The sequence below is a fragment of the Asterias amurensis genome, chromosome 3 (genome assembly GCF_032118995.1).
Source record: "Asterias amurensis chromosome 3, ASM3211899v1".
In the NCBI taxonomy this organism is placed as follows: Eukaryota; Metazoa; Echinodermata; class Asteroidea; order Forcipulatida; family Asteriidae; genus Asterias; species Asterias amurensis.
In genome coordinates this window covers 5598728-5620049 of record NC_092650.1, presented here as the reverse complement: position 1 = coordinate 5620049, position 21322 = coordinate 5598728, and the positions used below count along the sequence as shown (strand labels likewise).

The 21322-nt window shown below is 37.9% G+C and overlaps 1 protein-coding gene across 4 annotated transcripts in view; it reads left to right on the top strand.

Annotated features, from left to right (window-relative positions):
* The window catches only part of LOC139934467 (protein NDRG3-like), a 57140-nt gene that overhangs the window by 22007 nt on the left and 13811 nt on the right, over positions 1-21322 (top strand). For all 4 annotated transcript variants that reach the window (XM_071928713.1, XM_071928710.1, XM_071928709.1 and 1 more), the window contains exons 5-11: positions 3306-3368; positions 9019-9079; positions 9955-10041; positions 10593-10670; positions 13521-13624; positions 14799-14916; positions 16271-16406. In XM_071928713.1, coding sequence (XP_071784814.1) covers positions 3306-3368; positions 9019-9079; positions 9955-10041; positions 10593-10670; positions 13521-13624; positions 14799-14916; positions 16271-16406 — 647 coding nt within the window. The remainder of the gene's footprint in view (positions 1-3305; positions 3369-9018; positions 9080-9954; positions 10042-10592; positions 10671-13520; positions 13625-14798; positions 14917-16270; positions 16407-21322) is intronic.

The following is a 21322-nucleotide window of genomic DNA, read 5'->3' as shown; positions in this document are numbered from 1 at the left end:
CGAAATAGTATAAAACGTGAGAAACTGTTCCCTCTGAAGTAACGGTGTTTTTTTAGAAGGTAATTTTCAAATGAATTTGATTTCGAGACCTCAGATTTAGATTTAGAGGTCTCAAAATGCTTCTTAAAGCACACAACTTAGTGTGACAGGGGTAATTTTTCTTTCATTATTCTCTTGCGACTTGGATGAACAATTTAGCTCAAACTTTCGCAGGTTTGTTATTTTATGCATTCTGTATGTTGAGATACACCAACATGACCAAGTGAGAAGACGGGTCCTTGACAAAACCGATCGTGTCGAGTGTCTTTAAAACAAAACAAAAAAGAACTTGGCAGCAAAGAACATTTCTCACAAAATTACTTTCAATCTGGGAGACTTGTTTTTGGAAAGAGTCATGTTTGGTTTATAACTGTCGTTTGGAAGTCTTATAAATGTATATATTTTTTTAGACGTCTACAAATTTGCACTCCGCTCCTTTTTCCTCCCAGATAAATTTTCTGTCACGCCGATTAGACTTTAGACCATCCTTGATTTATTTGCTGGATTTGCCTGGCTTTTTTTATTAAAACGTAGCCAGCGAAGAAGGCAAAGCATTCCTAACAAGCTTGAAATGAAACGAAGAGTGGAGGTTTTCTCGTGAGGGAAGTAATTTGCCAGTTGACCTTTAGGGTGGTTTTTCCCTACTTTTTGTGCTGGTTAAAGGGAAGGTACACGTTTGGTAATTACTCAAAACAAATATTAACTTAAAAACTGACTTGGTAATGAGCATTGGAGAGCTGTTGATAGTGTAAAACATTGTGAGAAACGGCTCCCTCTGAAGTAGCATAGATTTTGAAATAGAGGTAATTTGCTCACTAAAATAATAAAAGACTTCTAGCTAGAAGTCTTTTATTCCTATCTGAAAGCACTCAAATTCGTCTAACAAGGGTGTTTTTTCTGACATCATTTTCTCCCAACTCCGATGACCAATTGAGCTCAAATTTGTTCAGGTTTTTAATTGTATGCATATATGTTGAGATACACCATGTGAGAACACTGGTCTTTGACAATTAGCCTTCAAATAGTGTACCTTCCCTTTAAGAATTTTTAAATTGGTTTGAAAATGTCAAAATTTTTGGTTTGAAAATGTCAATTTACTCCCAGTGCACATAACAGTATGCCTGGGTATGCAAGTATACAAGGTTCATTTAACTGGCCCCTAACAGCAAAAGCAACACATCCGTAAAATTAAAACAATTTCATAGAATAGGCCCAACCAAAAAAGTTTTACATTAAACAGCAGAAATAAATATGTACATAATACAAATGGAATCTACAAAAGTGAAATTAAATAAAGTTGATGATGAAATAGTTGAGATAAAAAGACACAAAGAATGAATTTATGAAAGTTTAATAAGATAATGCTAATAAATAATTAAAGTAAGAAGATAATAGATAGCTATTAAAATTTTAATAAAATAAGATAGCAAAAAATGTACTTACAGAATAAAATTTGAATTTATAAAAATGAAATAACAGCAACTAAGAAATTATTTTGCATTGATGAAATTATTTATACTTTAAAATGATAAAAACACAAAAATACTGTAAAATAGATTAGCTGATGAACTTCTTGCAATATTCATTTTAAAACAAGCTTTTACACACATTAACAAAAAAGAGACACCCCATGTGTACGTGTGAAAATGTAGTTTTTAACTTCGTACAAATTAATGCATCATAACATAACTGTGACACGTAATAACATTATGACGTGTGGTAAAGTACTTAAGCCACCCACAATGTGACACGCTCAATTTCATCTAGACTGCCAGAGCAAAACACGACTGCCAGATTTTTTGTAGACGTTCTTTATTTCTTTTGGTCTCCATCTCTGTTTTCCCTTGCCCTTATAATAAATTACCGTATGTGTTCCTGTTCAGACTTGTTTCACTGGGCGCATAATTTAAGTCACATTCATGTGTCACTGTGCGGACCCAGGGGAGCACCCCCGCGGTGTGAATTTATCCGTTTTCTTATTTTTTAAGTCCGTCTTCGTTTGTCTTTGGAGACACAAATCCTCCGGCCGCCATGGGACATGGATACGTCTGGTGAATAAATCACTGTTGGATACATGAGGAACACCTTTCTTTCTCTCTTTTTCTTGCTCTAAATTCCGGATAGTCTGCGTGAAATTATGCTTGCCAGAAGAATGCATTAAATCTTTAGAATAGTTATCGACCGGTTTTATTTTTTCGATACTGTTTAAGTGTGTTTTAAGTGCTGCTGAAAGGATTGAAACAAATTGTTACCCACAAATGAATTGTTATTACATGTTTTTTTATTGAAATTTAGAATTGGGATTTTTTTTTTTTTTGCGGGGGGGGGCTTTTGAGGAAGACTCTGCCTGATCCTAATTTCGTAGAGCTGCTTAAGCGGCAAATATTGCTTAGAGATTTTCTGCTGAGCAAAAAGAAGCAGGATGTCACATTCAGACAGTCACAAATTGTGTGGAATGTTATTTGGGCTTGTAACCTTATTCTGGTAAGCATAATTTAGTTGTGCTTAGCTACTTTCTGTGCTTAAGCAGCTCTATGAAATAGGGCCCTGCTGTCGATTTCACCAAACTCTTCCTAACTTAGGATTAATCTTTAAGACTAAGGACGAGTTAAGTTCTGTATAGACGTCAGGACCCATTGTACCCATTCTAACTTAGAGTGAGTTACTCATCCTAACTCGAGATAGGATTAATCCTAGAGATTCGTGAAATCGGCTTCTGGGGGTGTTTTCACACTATCAAGCTCTGATCCTTACTGTTGTAAGCGTATTTCACAGGTTAGCAGAAAAATAGGTTGGCCATATTGAGCGTTGACCATGGATTTGCATTGTGATGTCATGTATTTTTGTGCGATAAGCACCGGAAGGTTAGCATACCTTTTCATGTGCTTACTGCTTAGGTTAGCAGCTCTGTGAAATGAAAGTCGTGCAGTAAGCACAAAACTGGCCTTTAAGCAGCGCTATGAAATTGGGCCCTGGTCTATGGATACATTTATTAAGTTCTAATATTTAAAGCTAAACTATAAGCTGAAGTAGTAGTCCCAGCCAATTTTCTATACCATCCGCCCGGGTAAAAGTTAAAAAGCAGGACAGTTCTTTTCAGAACTGAGAAGTCTTCCGAACACCCGGTAAAGACAGTTCTCTAAGAACAAACTCTACCTGGCAAGTAGATACACACATGGTGTTACCGCAAACCAAATACATTTATAATAATTATAGAAGAGTTTTAATTTAACGTTTTCTCTTTCTCTCCTCTCTTGTTTTAACAGCAAAAAGTTCCCAGACATGGATACATTAGCAGAAATGTTGCTGTCGGTAGTTAATCACTTTGGGTAAGTCAAATCTAAAAATTTTAATTAGATGTGTCTTTCCTTTTCTTGTTGCTGGGCAGTATCAACAATAATAGTATGCATTTCTCCAGGCTTGGAATTTCATATTTGAAAGGGGCAAAGCCATTTTCATTCTGCAAAGGGCACACCGTTGGAAAATCCTTAAGCCTATGAGGAACTTCTGAAGGTGCACTAAGGCCAAGACCAGGGGCAACAAAGGTCATGGCCTATGTGGCCTGCATGTGATTCTAGGCCTGATTTCTTAATTTTTTGCCCAACCGAGGTTGTCTCTAAGACCCTGTTCCCACTGGACCCCGCATTGATCTCCCAATTCGAGAAAAGGGCGATTAAGACCCCGAAAGGGCGATCAAAGGGCGATCAAAGAGAAATAAGCTCCAGTGGCAATGAAAGGGCGATCAAAGGTCGATCAAAGAGAAATAAGCTCCAGTGGCAATGCGAGGGCGATCAGGATCTGGCCGTGCAATTTTGATCCTCCTTGTGAGTAGGATTAAAGCGGGATCTGATCGCCCTTGTGGATTAATGGGCGATCAAAAGTCTAGTGGGAACGCAAAGGGCGGTCAGGCCCCGCAATTTGCTAGCAAACAGTGTTCTTTTGATCCCACTTCCGTTCCCGCGATTTCCACCAACTAATCTTGTTGCGGGATCCCGATCTCGCAATTGTGGATCCAGTGGGACTGCGGTCAAAGTGCTCATTGTTATAAAACCATGTCCCGGTTTACAGTTGATATAATAACCTCTCCAGATTTTTGGTGATACATGTACGTGTATCGTTTAAATAAGGGAATAATAGGATAGCTACTACATGTAGTTCTTTCACGGTCATTTAAAACCTTGCATGGTCGAATTTCCGTGTGATATAAAGGCCCGAGCTGAAGTCAAGGGCCTTTATCACACGGCAATTCAACCATGCAAGGTTTTAAACAACTGTGAAAGAATTAGTAGCTACCCTATTATTCCCATTCATAAATACCTTTTTGGTTAAATTAAAAGACGTAATAAAGTAAGAAACTCTGTAAAACTTATCCGTTTCCGAGTGCTTGAGCTCTGTTTGTTTCCACCTCCATGGTATGTTCAGTATACATGTTACATGTACATGTACGATGTCCGTCCGTTCGTGCGCATGCGCGTATAGTCTTGGTGCATATTCGCTGGTTTTCCTTACACACACACCCAACTCACCGACAGCGCCTGCATCGCCCTTAACAAGAAACGTCTTGCATCAAGACTAGCGTGGAGTCTCTGCTCACAACCGGTTATAAACAAAGGTTTAAACACCCCCACGTGACGAGCTCTCCACCAATAGGAATAGCAAAAGTGTCTGAGGTATTTATGAATGATATCTCCGGGACCGTTTAGGTGGTATTAAAACAATTGTACAATTGAAAAAAAAAACCTAAAGTTATACAATGTAATTGCCTTTTAGCACTCATCGGTCTATGGAGAAAACACCATTAATATTTCTTCTATCCTGTAAAAATGCGACATTTTTTAAAGTACAGTCTAGCTCTTTGTTTGTTTTTCTCCCCACTTATATAGTCCGAACGCAATTGAACTATCTGACTGTCTGAACAATATCCACCGTACCAAAAAACATGAAACAAACAACTATATCTAAATTAGATTGGAATCGATTAGATAAACACTACAGTTGCTTTGCCTACATTTAAAGGGTTTGTAGGTACTTTTTTGATACATGTACGACTCAAAACACAAAAGTCCACAGATCTACAGGTTTTAAGATAATGATGGTACATGTAGAAAGATTCTCTTGGAATATTACTTGCTGAGGTGCTGTAGGTTTTGTGAGAAATTATTAAAACAATTTAGCCAAAATGTATTTGGTCTCATTGTAGTGATACAACAATTATTTTAGAAACGGGTTTACGTGACTCTCCTGAAATAACATCACTGTGCGACTTTCACTTTTTTTTCTTAAAAAAATGAGGCGGTTTATGAAGCTGAAACTTCTTTTACAAAGAAAGTACTTCTAGGAAAATTATATTACAAAACTCTTTATGCTCACTGAGCGGGGATATACAATGTATGTCTTGACCAAACATTTTATCTACAAAAGGAATCAAAACCCTTTAAAGACTCTGGACACTAATGGTAATTGTCAAAGACCAGTCTTCTCACTTGGTGTATCTCAACAATATGCACAAAATAACAAACCTGTGAAAATTTGAGCTCGATTGGTCGTCGGAGTTGTGAGATAACTATGAAAGAAAAAAACGCCCATGTCACACGTAGTTGTTTGCTTTCAGATGCTTGATTTGGAGACCTCAAATTCTAAACTTGAGGTCTCGAAATCAAATTTGTGGAAAATTACTTCTTTCTCGAAAACTACGTCACTTCAGAGTAAGCCGTTTCTCATAATGTTTTATACTATCAACCTCTCCCCATTACTCGTTACCAAGTGGGGTTTTATGCTGATAATTATTTTGAGTAATTACCAGTAGTGTCCAGTGCCTTTAAGCCAATAAGCCTTAGTCAAGTCTAGTTGTTACACAATCCTCAATCCATGACAGCTGTCTCCCAGTTGAGGAACCTGACACGGCGGTGAATAAAAACACGGCTTAAAAAAAAAAGCCAACGCTAACCCGCCTGGAATGGGGGATTGTATCCTATAGAAGAGACCGGCAGTTGAGTTCTTCTCTCGAGGGTTTATTTTTAGGCCGGAAAGTGTGAAATGATAACTCGGCGTGGGCGTCCCGAGGAATGATGATTGTCGTGTGGATGGAGGGATCATCAAATTAAAGAGATTTGAATAAATACAGTTTGTTACTTGTTTCTTTAGAGTACCTATTAATATAGGCCTATTCCAGGCCTGATATTTACAGAGGCAACAAAGGCGATTGCCTCCATTCCCCCTGGTCATTGCCTTGGTGCCCTTGAAATGTTCCAGTAGAAATTTACAATTTTGTGCATAGGGTGCCCTTTACCAAGGAGAAAGTGCCTTGGTGCCCTTGCCCTTTTAAAAACAAAGCATACAGCATGTACATGCCCGTGTGGAATTATTGAGCTGTTGGGCTTACTAGGCTATCAGAATATCTAGATGACTGGGTACATGGTGTAAGACATACAGGAATGGTACACCGTCCTTACAATTCATTATAACTAGCTAATGAATTGATCTCCAGAGAGAGGGAGCGTTTTGTATACGTCTGCTGTCAAACCATAGAGCAAGGGTCAAAGTCAAGAAGACAAAACAAGATCATTTGAAGGCCCTCAAATCACTGAGTGCATACAAGGCTAACATTTCTGCAATTTGTAAGAACATGTGCTAAGAAACTATCAAATTTTACTAATTTAGGCCTTAAAAAGCGTTAAAAAGTATAACATTGATTTATTTTAGGTCTTTAAGAAATGGATGAAAGGTGTTATGAATTTCTAATCAGTTGCCAAAGTATTCTGCATGTCAAAAAGTCACATACATGTACATGATAAGTGTGAGTGTTTACTCTCTGCTTTATTCACATAATTTTGGTTTTAAGGCGGCATTAAAAAGTTTGTTATTTAAAGTAAAAGATTTGACTTTTTAATGTAGTCAGATACCCTGTTATTACTCGAAAGATTAGAATGAATATACTCATTCCAAAAACCAACTGGACACCTTTAAAGGGTCTATAGATGTACTTTTTGTAGGACAAAAAACACAATGTCCACAGATTTACACCAAACTTACACAGTTTGAAGATAATGATAGTAGAAAGCTTCCCTGAAAAGATTACGTGCTGAGGTGCTGTAGTTTTGGGGAAATGAGTAAAACAATGTCATGAAAATAATTTTTGTCTCATTAGACGAAAATTATGAGCCTGTAAAAACCTATTTTCATGACATTGTTTTACTCATTTCTCAAAAACTACAGCACCTCAGTACCAAGTAATATTTGAAGGGAAGCTTTCCACTATCAATATCTTCAAACCCTGTAAGTTTTATGTAAATCTGTAGGCATTTTGAAAAAGTACCCAAATCCTTTAAGAGTTTGGAAAAATATATGATGAAAGCATGGTAATCACTAAGGTAACTCTGTAATCGCTGAGCATTATCAAATTACACCTACTGTGTAGATGAGTATTGTGCAATCGGAACTTTGCACAATTCTCAAGCAAGCTTTAAAGACACTGGACACTATTGGTAATTGTCAAAGACTAGTCTTCACACTTGGTGTGTCTCAACATGTGCATAAGATAACTAACCTGTGAATTTTTGAGCTCAATCAATCATCGTCGAAGTTGCTTGATAAAAATGAAAGAAAAAACACAATTGTCACACGAAGTTGTGTGCTTTATGATGCTTGATTTCGAGACCTCAAATTCTAAATCTGAGGTCTCGAAATCAAACTCGGGGAAAGTCACTTCTGTCTCAAAATCTTCGTCACTTTAGAGGGAGCTGTTTCTCACAATGTTTTATACTATCAACCTCTCCCCACTACTCGTAATTAAGAACGGTTTTAATGATGATAACTATTTTGAGTAATTACCAATAGTGTCCAGTAGTGTCCACTGCCTTTAAGTTATAAGCTCAGATGTTTATGTTTACAGTAGAAGTGAAGCTTAATGTGCTGCAGAGTTGAACTTTAAAGGCAAATTACTTACATGTACATGTATGACATACTAGGGGTTCTGGAAGCGTTTTTGATTGTTTTAATCCTTATACAGTAAAACTTACCTGTGAACATTTGATATCAAAAGGTGGTACAATTTGCTGAGGTATTGTTGAAAATCTGGAGTGGTTACATATGTATGTTCACGCAGGAAGAATGATTCGTATTTGGAATACAAAGTCTGAGAAACATTCAACAGTGCAGAAAGAATTCTCAGATTGACACTTTTTTGAATCCCTTCCTTTAAAGCCATTATACACTTTCGGTAAACAGTATTGTTCAAGTCCCACACTTCGTGTATCACAACTTATATAAAATAACAAACCTGTGAAAATTTAGGCTCTTGTTATCAGAGTGGGGAGAAAATTACGGGAAACCCACTCTTGTGTCCGCGCGTTTTGCTGTGTCATGACATGTGTTTTAAAAAAATCTGTAATTCCCGCTATCGAGAATTGATATTGTTTTAATGTTTTCTCAAAAAGTAAAGCATTTCATGGAGCAATATTTCAAGAGAAGTCTTTCACCATTACCTTCTGTAAACCCTGTAAATTATTTGTAAATCTGTGAACTTTTTTCCTTTTTCCTGTACCAAAAGTGTATAATGGCTTTAAAACCACTTCCTTTGAACGTACATGTTGAAAAGAATAATTTCTGAAAATGTTGAACCTTATCAACAGCTGTGGTGCTTTTACATTATTAACTTTTAAAGTAACTACATGTACCAAAGGTATTGCCTCCCTTTAAAAGTTGATATTTGAAACGTTCATGTGAAACAGATCTCCCCAAAAAGGAAAAAAAAGCTGCGTTTAAGAAAAAATATGTGCAGCAGTCTGCTGTTGGCACTTCAGATTTGAAACATTGAGACCAACTCATTCCGCAGTAGTGGAGTTAACGAGAATGGATAATAAAGCGCTTTGCAAACGACGAGGTACAATCAGGTTCATAAAGCCATGATATTGGTACAAAGGTAATAATATTCCATGTATTTATTTTTCATTTTGGTTCTATTTTCTTGTCCTTTCTCAGATTGAAACAATTTATTGGTTTTGGTGTCGGTGCTGGAGCAAATATCCTTTCAAGATTTGAGGTGAGTTCATCATAAGAAGTGTTTTCAAAACCTAAATTTAACCTAAATTGAGAGGTTTTTGTTATTGCTTCTTTTAAAGATGCTGGACACTATTGGTAATTGTCACAGACCAGTCTTCTCAATTGGTGTATCTCAACATATGCATAAAATAACAAACCTGAGCTCAATTGGCGTCGAAGCTGCGAGATGACATCTAGAAAGAAAAAATACCCTTGCCACATAAAGTTGTGTGCTTTATAGACTGGTTGATTTTGAGCCATCAAATTCTAGAACTGAGGTCTCGAAATTGAATTCGTGGAAAATTGCTTCTTTAACAAAAACTATGTCACTTCCGAGGAAGCCGTTTCTCACAATGTTTTATACCATCAACCTCTCCCCCATTACTCGTTACCAAGCATGCCAAGTAAGGCTTTATGCTAATAATTATTTTGAATAATTACCATTAGCGTCCACTGCCTTTAATGATTACCCTAACCCTTACCCTAATCCTAACCCTAACCCTAAGGCTATGACTCCAGCTCAGACTCCATTTGGGGGCTAGGGTTCAAACAGGGGTTCGAGCCAGAGTCAAGAGCAAAGTCGAAGGTTTGAGAAGTGCTTAAATATCTATTCCAAAGTCAGGCTGTGTTCCAATTTAGCTGCTGTAGCTATTGCTCCTGACTGACTGACATCCTGATCAAAGATATTGACAAATGTAGACTGCCAGCATAGGACTAGATAGCTCAGTTGGTAGAGCGCCGGCACGTTACTTTGGAGTTCGTTTGTTCAAATCCCGCTCTATACAATGTAGTCAACACATGGTCAATGTTTTTGTTTTCCCAAATAGTTTAAAACTAACTAATTTTGTATTGATTTTTTGTTTTTGTTTTCTTCAGTTGAATCACCCCAAGCTTGTTGAAGGTTTGGTTCTCGTTAACTGCACATCTAAAGCAGCTTCCTGGACAGAGTGGGGCCAACAAAAGGTAATAGAAATTGTACCAATTTTAGTTTGTGCTTCTAACGTTATGATCCAATTCACTGGGGCCCAATTTCATCGCTCTGCTTACCGCCGAATTCAGTGCTTTCGATCACCATTCTCTGCCTAACGTTGAATAGCCGTGTAAGCCAAGTATACCCAGTAACATGGAGCATGGTATGCCACGTGCGTGCACGTACGCCTGATTGTACATGTACAGCATCTTGTCGTTTGCAAATCAGTTTATTTATTCTCTCGTTAAAAAATCTAGGCCAAAAATAACAAACGGCCCCTTTGCATCAAATTGTGTCTGGAAAGCTTGGAAAGATATCATTAACTGATAGTGTTTGCCCATAAATTTAACGCTTCATCCCTAGAAATCCCAATTAATCCTTCCTCTTTATTCCGTATACTGTTTTCCTTGTTTCCCTGCTTGTTCGTTTGCCAGACTGACTTGCCCGGGGGACACAACACCCACGGGATTTCAGATTAAAGATTATGCTTTATAGAATAATTATCGACCTATTATGATGGGTTTTTTTTTCTTTCTCCTGTCAGCTTTCTTCCTTCTACCTTCGAGGCAAAGGAATGACATCATACAGTCAAGAGTATCTTCTGTGGCATTATTTCGGAAGGGTAAATATATTTCTCAAATGTAGAAAAAAAAAATCAATACAAATGAATGACTTATAAAAGAAAGTGGGTTTGACAATGTTCCTGTCTGCGAATGTATTGATCGACTAGACATTTCCTCTCATATGTTCTGGGAGGATGTTTATACTTAAAGGGAAATAATATTGGTTTTTAGAACCGTTCGGTTGTTTCAATCTTACATGAATAGTAAAACTAATATGCAAGAGTTTCATTTCAAAAGGTGTTACATATTTTGAGATAATATTGCCAAAAATCTGGACTAGTTACATGTATGTCCACACAGGCAGAATAATCAGTTGTTGGAACCATACACAACCTTAGAAAACATTTTAAATGATTTTGAATTCTTATCTCTAACCTTTTAGAAAGATGAAAATTGACCCCTAAGACAGAAGCTACATGTAGAAGCCGCAAATTACAAAAACTCAGTTCAACCTTTATTTTTCACCCTCCCAACAATAGACCGATCCATTAGGCTCCGCCCACGACGCACGTGTTAGCAAGAACACGTGAGCCTCTCCAATGCCTTTCTGTGCAACTCCGCCACGCGCGCCAAGATACGCGCACGCATGTCAGACCTTATTTGTCGGACCTTCGTTGCGATGTGATTGGTCAATACGCAATGGGGCGGAGCTTAATGGATCGGTCTATTGACAACAGTCCTGTACTCAGGTACTTGCAAGTGGAGTTTACAAGCAATCACTAATTTTTCATACAGAGCGTGTCACATATTTTTTTTCCATGTGAGTATTTTCAGCCCCTGACAACATTGTTGGCATGAGGTTTTAGACTTGAAAAAGGTGACTTGAAGTTAAGTCAATTCTCAAAAAGTACTTTAGGGAAAACGCTTTTCACGCTGATCTTGTGCAGTTAAGAGATCACTGGCCCATCGCCAAAACTTACTGCACTCCGGCTGGTGGTCCAGTGGGAATTTTAAGCAATATATATATTTTGTCTCCAGGTTTTGTTACCTTTACTGAGATCAATGTCGTTTCCATTACAAGTTTCCATTCGTGTTATTGCTGATTTATAACTGCATGTAGGTCTTGTTTATGTCTTTCAAGTGTCATTGATATTTACAAGCACTTTATACATACTGTACATGTATTTTTTTTCTTCAGGTTTTCCTTGTTTAACAATGAAAAAGGTTTTCATTATTTGCAATGTTGATTTATAGCTACGACGGTCTGTTCAATTTGATGGATTAGGCTCTGTATATTTTTCTGTTTGGGTTGTTGTTCTTTAACTATGATCATTGCCATTTTCGTTTTAATGTTTGATGACCGATTTATAACTATTTTTACTTGTACACAATAAGGTCTTGTTTGTGTCTTTTAAATATCTTTGATATGAAAAGTGTGATATACATTTGTTTTTTTTCTCTGTGTCATCTTTCTTTAAAGGAACATAACAGAATTGGTTTTGCTAGCAAAAAGGTTGCGGGCAGTGTAAGCACTTTATGTAATCCACCATATACATAAACTGACAAACCTGTAGAAGTTTGAGATCGATCGGTCATCTGGGTCACGAGAGAATAGTGAAAAACAGATTTCAAATTTTGCACTGCAGCGATACCAAAACAAAAATGAACAAAATGCTCACTGAGCGATAAACTCCAAATGCGAAATTAGATTATTTATTTCTCACTAAATATGATATTTCAGACAGAAATATTTCAAGGAATGTTTGTTACTATCATCATCATTAGACTGTGTAAGTTTTATGTAAATCTGTGATCTTCACGATTTTTTATTCTTACCAATTCTGTAACATTCCTTTAAGACGTACATGTATGCTATATTATTTCATTTTCTTTTTATGTTGGTGTATAACTTCTTGTAGGTCTTGGATTTGTCATTGAACTTGCTAAATTGTATTCTTCATTTATGGATGTGTTGTTCATTACGGTGTTTATTTAAAACACAATTGTTTTCACTTTTTACGTAAATGCCGTTTTCTTTGGAGGAACCTCTGAGTGTTATTATTGAATTGAAACACATTTAATTTTTTGCAGCTTTATCTTTGAATTGCCCATACTCTATTTATTGACTTAATTTTTTTAAATTTCACATTGGACTCGTTTGACTGTCTTAAACATGATTTTGTTTAAGAGTAACTATAACTATAAATATAAATATAAATAGTAAACTTGCGGACCGTACAACAACCATGCGTAAAATCTCTTTTGAAGGCAGGCCTGGAATTTCATCTTTGAGAGGGCAAGGCCACTTTCATTTTGAAAAGGGCACTTCCATTGGAAAATCTTAAAGTCTATGGGAATTTTTGAAAGGGCACCAAGGCCAAGACAAGGGGCATCGCAGGCCATGGTCTCCGTGCCCTCCGTGAAATTCCAGGCCTGGAAGGAGTGTTGGCTCTGAAAAGAGCCGGTTTGGTCTCGACGTTTCAAACAGTATACTCTGCCCGTCTTCAGGAGAATGTCGATTTTGTTTGTTGTTATTTACATGTACATGTATATTGATTCGTTTGCATATTTAGACCATATTGCACCCTTTTCTTAAAATCTTTTAAATATTTTAACGCAGTACATGTGTACATAGTTAAAGTAAAGGCAAAATGATAACAAATAAACCAAAGAAGTAAATGTACATGTAGCAATAACACTGGGATAAATAATCATTAAAACATGACATTATTTAGGCCTACTTTAGGTGAAGTGAAAGATTTGGTTCCCAAAACCTACGGACAGACACTACAACAAACAAGCACACAAACACCCCAATAACTCTGACTTAACACATAAACATGTAGGATCTAAGACAAAACGTCGTCTAGAACATGATCATAACATTTGCTGTCTTGATTCTTAAACAGAAAACCATGGAGAGTAACCACGATCTCGTGACCGTCTTTAGAGAAAACTTAGCCAGGAGCGTCAACCCGTTCAACCTGTCTCTATTTATTGATGCTTACATCAGGTATGGCGCCCTCATCCCGAGGAAGAACAGGCTCGCTCACAGACCTGTAATTTGGCATGATTCGTGCCGATTTCAGGATTTTTGAAATGATTTTGTTTTGGACAAAGAACAATTGACTAGGGCAGGCTTTAAACCCATGACCTTGGGTTTGATCCGATATCTCCCTTTGCCTTCAATATTTCTCGAAAGGGGTGTCATGGCCGAGTGGTCTACCATCAAACTCAAGGTCTGGTAGAAAGGTCTTTGAAGTACAATGTATGGGTTAGAATCCTGGTCATGACGCCGTCCTCTTTGATCACATTTTTTAAAGGCAGTGGACACTATTGGTTATTCCTCAAAATTAGCATAAAATTTAAAGTTATGTTAAGGTACTTACCTGACATATAATTGGAATTATATGAAGCCGTAGGAGGAGAGACTCACCCTGTATTATGTTCCATTTAATACAGTCTGAACCAGCCTTTAAATAAAATGGAAAGTTCCTCCATTCATAAAAATGCTAATGAGCCCATGCCCCAGCACATAAATACCTCTCCAAGCCATTGAAGCATAGGGAGAGGTTGATAGTATAAAACCTTGTGAGAACTGGCTCGTTCTGAAGTGATGTAGTTTTCGAGTATGAAGTAATTTTCCATAAATTTGATTCCGAGACCTCAGATTTAGAACTTGAGGTCTCGAAATCAACCATCTAAATGCACACAACTTCGTGTGACAAGGGTGTTTTTTCCTTTCATTATTATCTCGCAAGTTCGATGACCGATTGAGCTCAAACTTTCACAGGTTTGTTATTTCATGCATATGATGAGGTACACCAAGTGAGAAGACTGGTCTTTGACAATTACCAAAAGTGTCCACTGCCTTTTTTAAGCTTGATGCTGTACTTCTTAAGCCATTTGCACATTAGATTTGAATGTTCTGTACAATAATGTGTTTGATTACAAGTTACCACTTCAATTTGAATGGAATATGAAGAGACAGTTGCTTTGCCACTTTTCTTCGGGTCAAACGTTTGCGTAGAACCTACGTAAGAGACGGCAAAGTTTAGCGAGATCTGATTCCAAGATCAAGACCCAAAAGTTACATGATGAGTTAATATGTCTATTGAAATGAAATTTTGGAAATCCCCGACAGAGCAAATCATCTGATGTTTGATTGTTTTTTGTTTTTTTTACAGACGGACAGATCTTAAGATAAAACGTGAGCTGGATCCAGTCAAGAAAAAGGAGACACGGACGCTCCAAGGCAACATCATGTTGATTGGTGGCAGTAACTCTCCTCATGTCAATGATACAGTAGGTCACAATCTTGTAACGATAGTAACAAAGGTTTGACTTGAGTCACACTCTTGAAACGATAGTAACATAGTGTAACTTGAGTCACAAGCACTAGAAGGCAACATCATGTTGATTGGTGGCAGTAACTCCCCTCGTGTCAATGATACAGTATGTCACACTCTTGTAACGATAGTAATGAAGGTTTGACTGGAGTCACACTCGTGTAACAATAGTAACATAGTGTAACTTGAGTTACAAACACTGGAAGGCAATATGTTGATTGGTGGCAGTAACTCCCCTCATGTCAATGGTACAGTATGTCACACTCTTGTATCAATAGTCACATAGGTGTGACGTCAGTCACAATTACTAGAAGGCAACATCATGTTGATGGTTGCAGTAACTCCCCTCATGTCAATGATACAGTAGGTCATACCGGTAACAATAGTCACATAGGTGTGACTTGAGTCACAAACACTAAAAGGCAACATCATGTTGATTGGTTGCAGTAACTCCCCTCATGTCAATGATACAGTAGGTCACACCGGTAACAATAGTCACATAGGTGTGACTTGAGTCACAAACACTAGAAGGCAACATCATGTTGATTGGTGGAAGTAACTCCCCTCATGTCAATGATACAGTAGGTCACAATCTTGTAACTATAGTAACATACATGTAGGTACTGACTTGAGTCACAAACACTTGAAGGCGACATAATATTGATTGGTTGCAGGAACTCCCCTCATGTCAGTGGTGACACAGTAGGTCACACTCATGTAACAATAGTAACATAGGTACTGACTTCAGTCACAAACACTAGAAGGCAACATCATGTTCATTGGTTGCAGTAACTCCCCTCATATCAGTGGTGCCACAGTAGGTCACACTCATGTAACGATAGTAACATAGGTTCTGACTTCAGTCACAAACACATGAAGGCAACATCATGTTCATTGGTTGCAGTAACTCCCCTCATGTCAGTGGTGCCACAGTAGGTCACACTCATGTAACGATAGTAACATAGGTACTGACTTCAGTCACAAACACTAGAAGGCAACATCATGTTGATTGGTTGCAGTAACTCCCCTCATGTCAATGATACAGTAGGTCACACTCTTGTAACGATAGTAATATAGGTATGACTTGAGTCACAAACACTAGAATTGTCAAAACCATATTCCTTTAAAAGGAATCCTTTCTCAAAATAGAAATACTTTCAACAGCTGCAGTGTGACTCGCCATGGTCTTGCCAATGTTTGTATGGTTATTCGTATTTGGAGAATCTACCAATCTATGACTCTACCTTTAAATTTCCAGCCTTTGGTACCTTTTTAAAAACAAATGGGAAATCCTTGATTTTGATCTGTAGGTTGATATGAACGGCAGACTGGACCCCGAAAACTCGACTTGGATAAAGATTTCTGATTGCGGCGGCATGATCCTGGAGGAGCAACCGGCCAAGCTGTGTGAATCATTCCGTCTCTTCATGCAAGGCCTCGGATATGGTGAGTGGTTTTGAGTTTTTATCAATGTGACGATGAGTGGTATGTGTGCATGCTGGGTACCTATAGAGGGCGTTGTTTACCACTAGAGGGCGCTGTTCACCTCTAGAGGGGGCTGTTCATGATTGATGCCGAAGAGTAGAAACCGGTTTTAAAAGTAAAAGCTGAAATTGAAAGTGTAAGTCACTGCAAGTTTTTTCCACTGATATCAATGGGCATACATGTAAGACCAATATGACCAAGGTTCAATTTCATAAAGCATGTAAGCACAAAAAACTTGCTAAGTAAAGAAAAGTATTGCTTAGACAGAAATAGGTTACCAGCCAAAATTGCATTAAGGTTTATTGTTTAAACTGGTACCCCACTCAATTTTTAAAAAGCAGAAAAAATTGCTGAGCGGTATTTTCTGCTTTTTACAGTTTCATGATTGTTTTTCGTGTTTGTCTGTATCCTTGCCAGGTAAAGACAGTGGGCGAGTCTGATACAAGTAGTCTTATCCAAAAAGAACTTGTGCTTAATTGACATGTATACTAAGTTCAAATTAATGTTTTGAATATGTAGCTTTTTCTATGAATCTAAATCATGAATCTAAATCATGCAAGGATGTGTTTGTTACCAACATACGTATATGATCCTAAATGAAAACCTACCAAAACTTAGTGGCTGATAGCCAACAACTGAGGCATAAATTAACAGCGCCCTCTAGTGCCTCTACTTGGTTAATGATATTTGTGTTTACTGTTCTGTGCAATGTGTGCATGGTTAATTGACTGCATGATGTGGTGCTTGTGAAAGTACATGATGTAGTAGGAATGAAACAAAGTGTTAAATGTAAGCGTGAAGTTTTAAAGAGAAAATTTCCAACATAGCGCATGCGGACACTGAAAAAGCTCCCCCAAGACTTTAGTTTTAATAAGCAGACGAACAAGAAACAATTCCCTCGAACCCCCGGTTGTCTCGTACACAGCGCTGGAAATGGACCAACGCTGGGAACGATCAAGGTGATGTACACCGGTGTACATCACTTTTCATGTTACCCGGCCCGTCGAGCCATGTAACATGCGTTTTTGTTGCGCGTCACATGATTGGTTCTCAACCAATCAAACTTCACAGTTTTGGTTCTCGACCAATCAAACTTCACAGTTTGTTACCGAGGTATAACAATTTGTGTTGTACAATCTTGTACAATCCTGTTTGCAGTTTGAACGATGTTGATGTTGTGCTGATGTACATTGTACAGCTGGCATTTTAGTAACTGTAGTGTAAATGTCATAGTGTCTTCTGGACAGCGTAGGTGTCGTATTTTCTGTCGATTTCCACGCTCTCATTCATCTACTACATGTACTTGTAGAAACTTGATTTTGATAATTCACTTCTTTCTGCATCCTTTCTCTTATCATTCTTAATTTGGGATTAGCTGATGGTGAGTCTTGGTGTCCATGTTAAAGCAGCATGGTGCCCGGCATGCTGTTGCATGTGCCCCCTTTGATGTTGAAAGTGATGATTCAGTGTCTTTAAATTACACTTTTGTTTGTGCAGTCTTATTTTTTTCCCTGAGTTGTTTCAACCCCTTCTTTCCATGGAGCGTCATTGGTCAGTCCAGTTTTTATTTAGGTTACTGACTGTTTTACCTTATCTGCGTCATGCGTGTGTGAAGAGGCACTTCTACAGTGTATGAGAAAAGTTACAGTTTGTGTTGAAACCTTGCAAAGGTGACCATTGCAGTAAGCACAGGGCGCCACATCAATTGCTGAGGGTGCCTTAGGTAGAATTGAGGCCTGTTAGTGTAACCTGTTACCCGTATTCGTGTATAGCATTTCAAGAAAGGTTTATAGACGTAAAGGTCATTCTGTTTATATGCAGAGATACATGTAATTAGTGAGGAATGTTCACCTGTTCACTAGGCCAATAAGCAGCTTTGAGTGTTTTTTGTATTAGGTTGTTCCTCAATTGTATTGTTTGTAATTATAACACACCTCTTGCTTGTTCTGTTTTCTGGTTGGCTGAAACACGGTCACGTGGGGTGAACTAATATAGCCTCGTGATCGCACACCCGTGTGTTTGCGGGAACTAGTTTCCGAGCGGGCACTAGTCTTTGAAAATAGTGCCCTGTTACAGCGCCCTCTCTTGACTTGAGTCGTGAACATCAACTACAAAACTTCCTTTCTTTTCCAGATTTCTGTTCTTATTTCCCATTTAAGACCGAGCTGTGTTATAAAAACACATATTGACTGGCATAATTCGGTAAATAGTGTACGTCTATTCCCCCTCGAGCCTGTGAGCGACTTCGGCCTCGGGAAATAGGTCGCTCTTCTGGTCACTCAAAGTCCCTCGGGGGAATAGACGTATACTAGTTGCCTCATTGCCAGTCGGTGTGTGTATAATAGGCCTACTAGTTGTAAATGCCTTTCCCCCTGTAAGATATGATGCTGTAGTTAACGTTACTGTACTTGTATTGTACATGTATCAGGAGTTTGTGAGGGCTACATGCATGTGGTTGTGATTGTGAACCAAAAGTGAATCAACCCGCTCTGTATTGTATCAGCATATTTACAGTAGTTTGAAAACGTATACTTTAAAGGCATTTGGTGACGCATTGTAAAAAGTGAAGTGGGCGGCACTTTTGAATAAAGTATAGAATTTAATAACTGGACACATGAAGGTCTTGGGGGGGGGGGGGGGGGTTGGTGCACTCCACTTTTTTAGGAAATGTCCCCAAGATGGAGATTTAAAGTTAGTTGAATGGTTTAAAAAGTGTGAGGTTTTCATCATCTCTATGTCTCTATTTGAAATCTTGTTCGCATCTGTCATGGTAAATGTTAAAGGAACGTTACAGAATTGGCAAGAAACAAAAATCGTGATGATCACAGTTTTACATAAAACTTACTAGGTCTAATGATGATGATAGTACAAAACATCCCTTGAAATATTTCTGCCTGAAATTTCATATTTTATGAGAAATAAACTTCCCATTTGGAGTTTATCGCTCGGTGAGCGTTTGATTCATCTTTGTTTTGGCATCGATGCAATGCAAAATTTTTAATCGTTTTTTTCACTATTCTCTCATGACCCAGATGATCGATCAATCTCAGTTGTCAGTTTATGTATATGGTGTGTTACATAAAGTGCTCACACTGCCAGCAACTGTTTTGTTAGCAAAAACCAATTCTGTAATGTTCCTTTAAAGGCAGTGGACACTATTGGTAATTGTCAAAGACTAGCCTTCACAGTTGGTGTATCTCAACATATATGCATAAAATAACTAACCTGTGAAAATTTGAGCTCAATCGGTCATCAAAGTTGCGAGATAATAATGAAAGAAGAAAACACCCTAGTCACACGAAGTTGTGTGCGTTTAGATGGTTGATTTTGAGACCTCAAGTTCTAAATCTGAGGTCTCGAAATCAAATTGGCACTTCAGAGGGAGCCGTTTCTCACAATGTTTTAGACCATCAACCTCTCCCCATTACTCGTTACAAAGTAAGGTTTTATGCCAATAATTATTTTGAGTAATTACCAATAGTGTCCACTGCCTTTAAGAGTGTTTAACCCTTTGGAGATCATAACAGCCAGAAATGGCTTGTACCACAATCCACACTCAAACAAAAAAGGATGAGTTAAGAGCTCACATCTTGAAATGACATTTTCCCATGGGTTTCTTGTTAACAGTGTTAAGACACCTTTTAACAAGAAAAATTGTTTTTAGAAAAAAGTCAATGATGATTACATAGAAATGATTAATATAAGGGTTAATGTAATGAGCGCGTCAATATTTAATATGCTGCATGTACAAGTCAAAATAAATCACTGTAATAGTTTCTTTCTGGTAAGAGTTATAATTATTAATATTCACTGTATCATATCCATGCTTTCTAAATTCCTCTGCACACCAATCCAGGCGCGCAAGTGCTGCGCGCTGCCATGGGCGCCACGCGCCACTGCTGCGCCGCTGCTTCGGTGTCTTTGTCCCTAGTTTTGTGCGAAAAAAACACAAGAAAATCATTTTCCTTTTCACCTTTATGGGAATTAAATGTTTTCAAAATTATGCACAAAGTAAAATACTGATATTCTGACAAAATACCTTGCCAATGTAACGCATTTTAGCGACTATTATGCAGTTTCTGCTTCTTTGACCCCTAACTCGCCTAAGAAAAGCACCATTTTCAAGATGATTCAGTTTCTTATCTGTTGCAAATATTTGTGGTCAGTGATCTACATTGGTATATCATTATGTCCGTTTAATGAAATTGTAAAGTGTTGAGGAAAACATTTAATTTCCTTAAAGAATGAAAATGATTTCCTCATGTCTTTGTGTACAAAACTAGGCACATGTACACTGTAGCAGTGGTTTTTGTGCGCTCGGTGCGCGTCGGATTGGTCTATACCCTTACTCACTGGATGACCAGGCTCTCTTCTGATTTGAATGATAAAATGGAATACTCAGTGCATGTGTGCTGTGATTGCTTTGTAATAAGTATGGCAGTCTTGGCTTGAAACCCCCAAAACCCTGCTGCCTCTGTCTTCATGTCTTCAAACCCAAAATTCAGCCAAATAATAATAATAACTTTCGATTTATATAGCGCCTAATAACTAACACTTAATTCTCTAAGCGCTTAAACAAATTCTTAAATAGCGCATTTCACAATAATCGTATCAATGCGCTTTACATTAGTGCCCTGGTCATAGGGCCAATTACATCCCTTTTTGATGTTTCTCAGCTCCCTTGGGAGTATACAACCTGGGCAACAGTTTATATCGCTCCAAAGGCTTTTTCATTCACAATATCAACTTCTACCCTCGCAGGTACCCATTTATTCCCCTGAGTGAAGAGAAGCAATTATATAACTAGAAATTGAGAGTTTGTGTACAAACTCAGGGTGTTCGGGTGAATGGTCAAATGAGGTCACGTTGTGTACAAC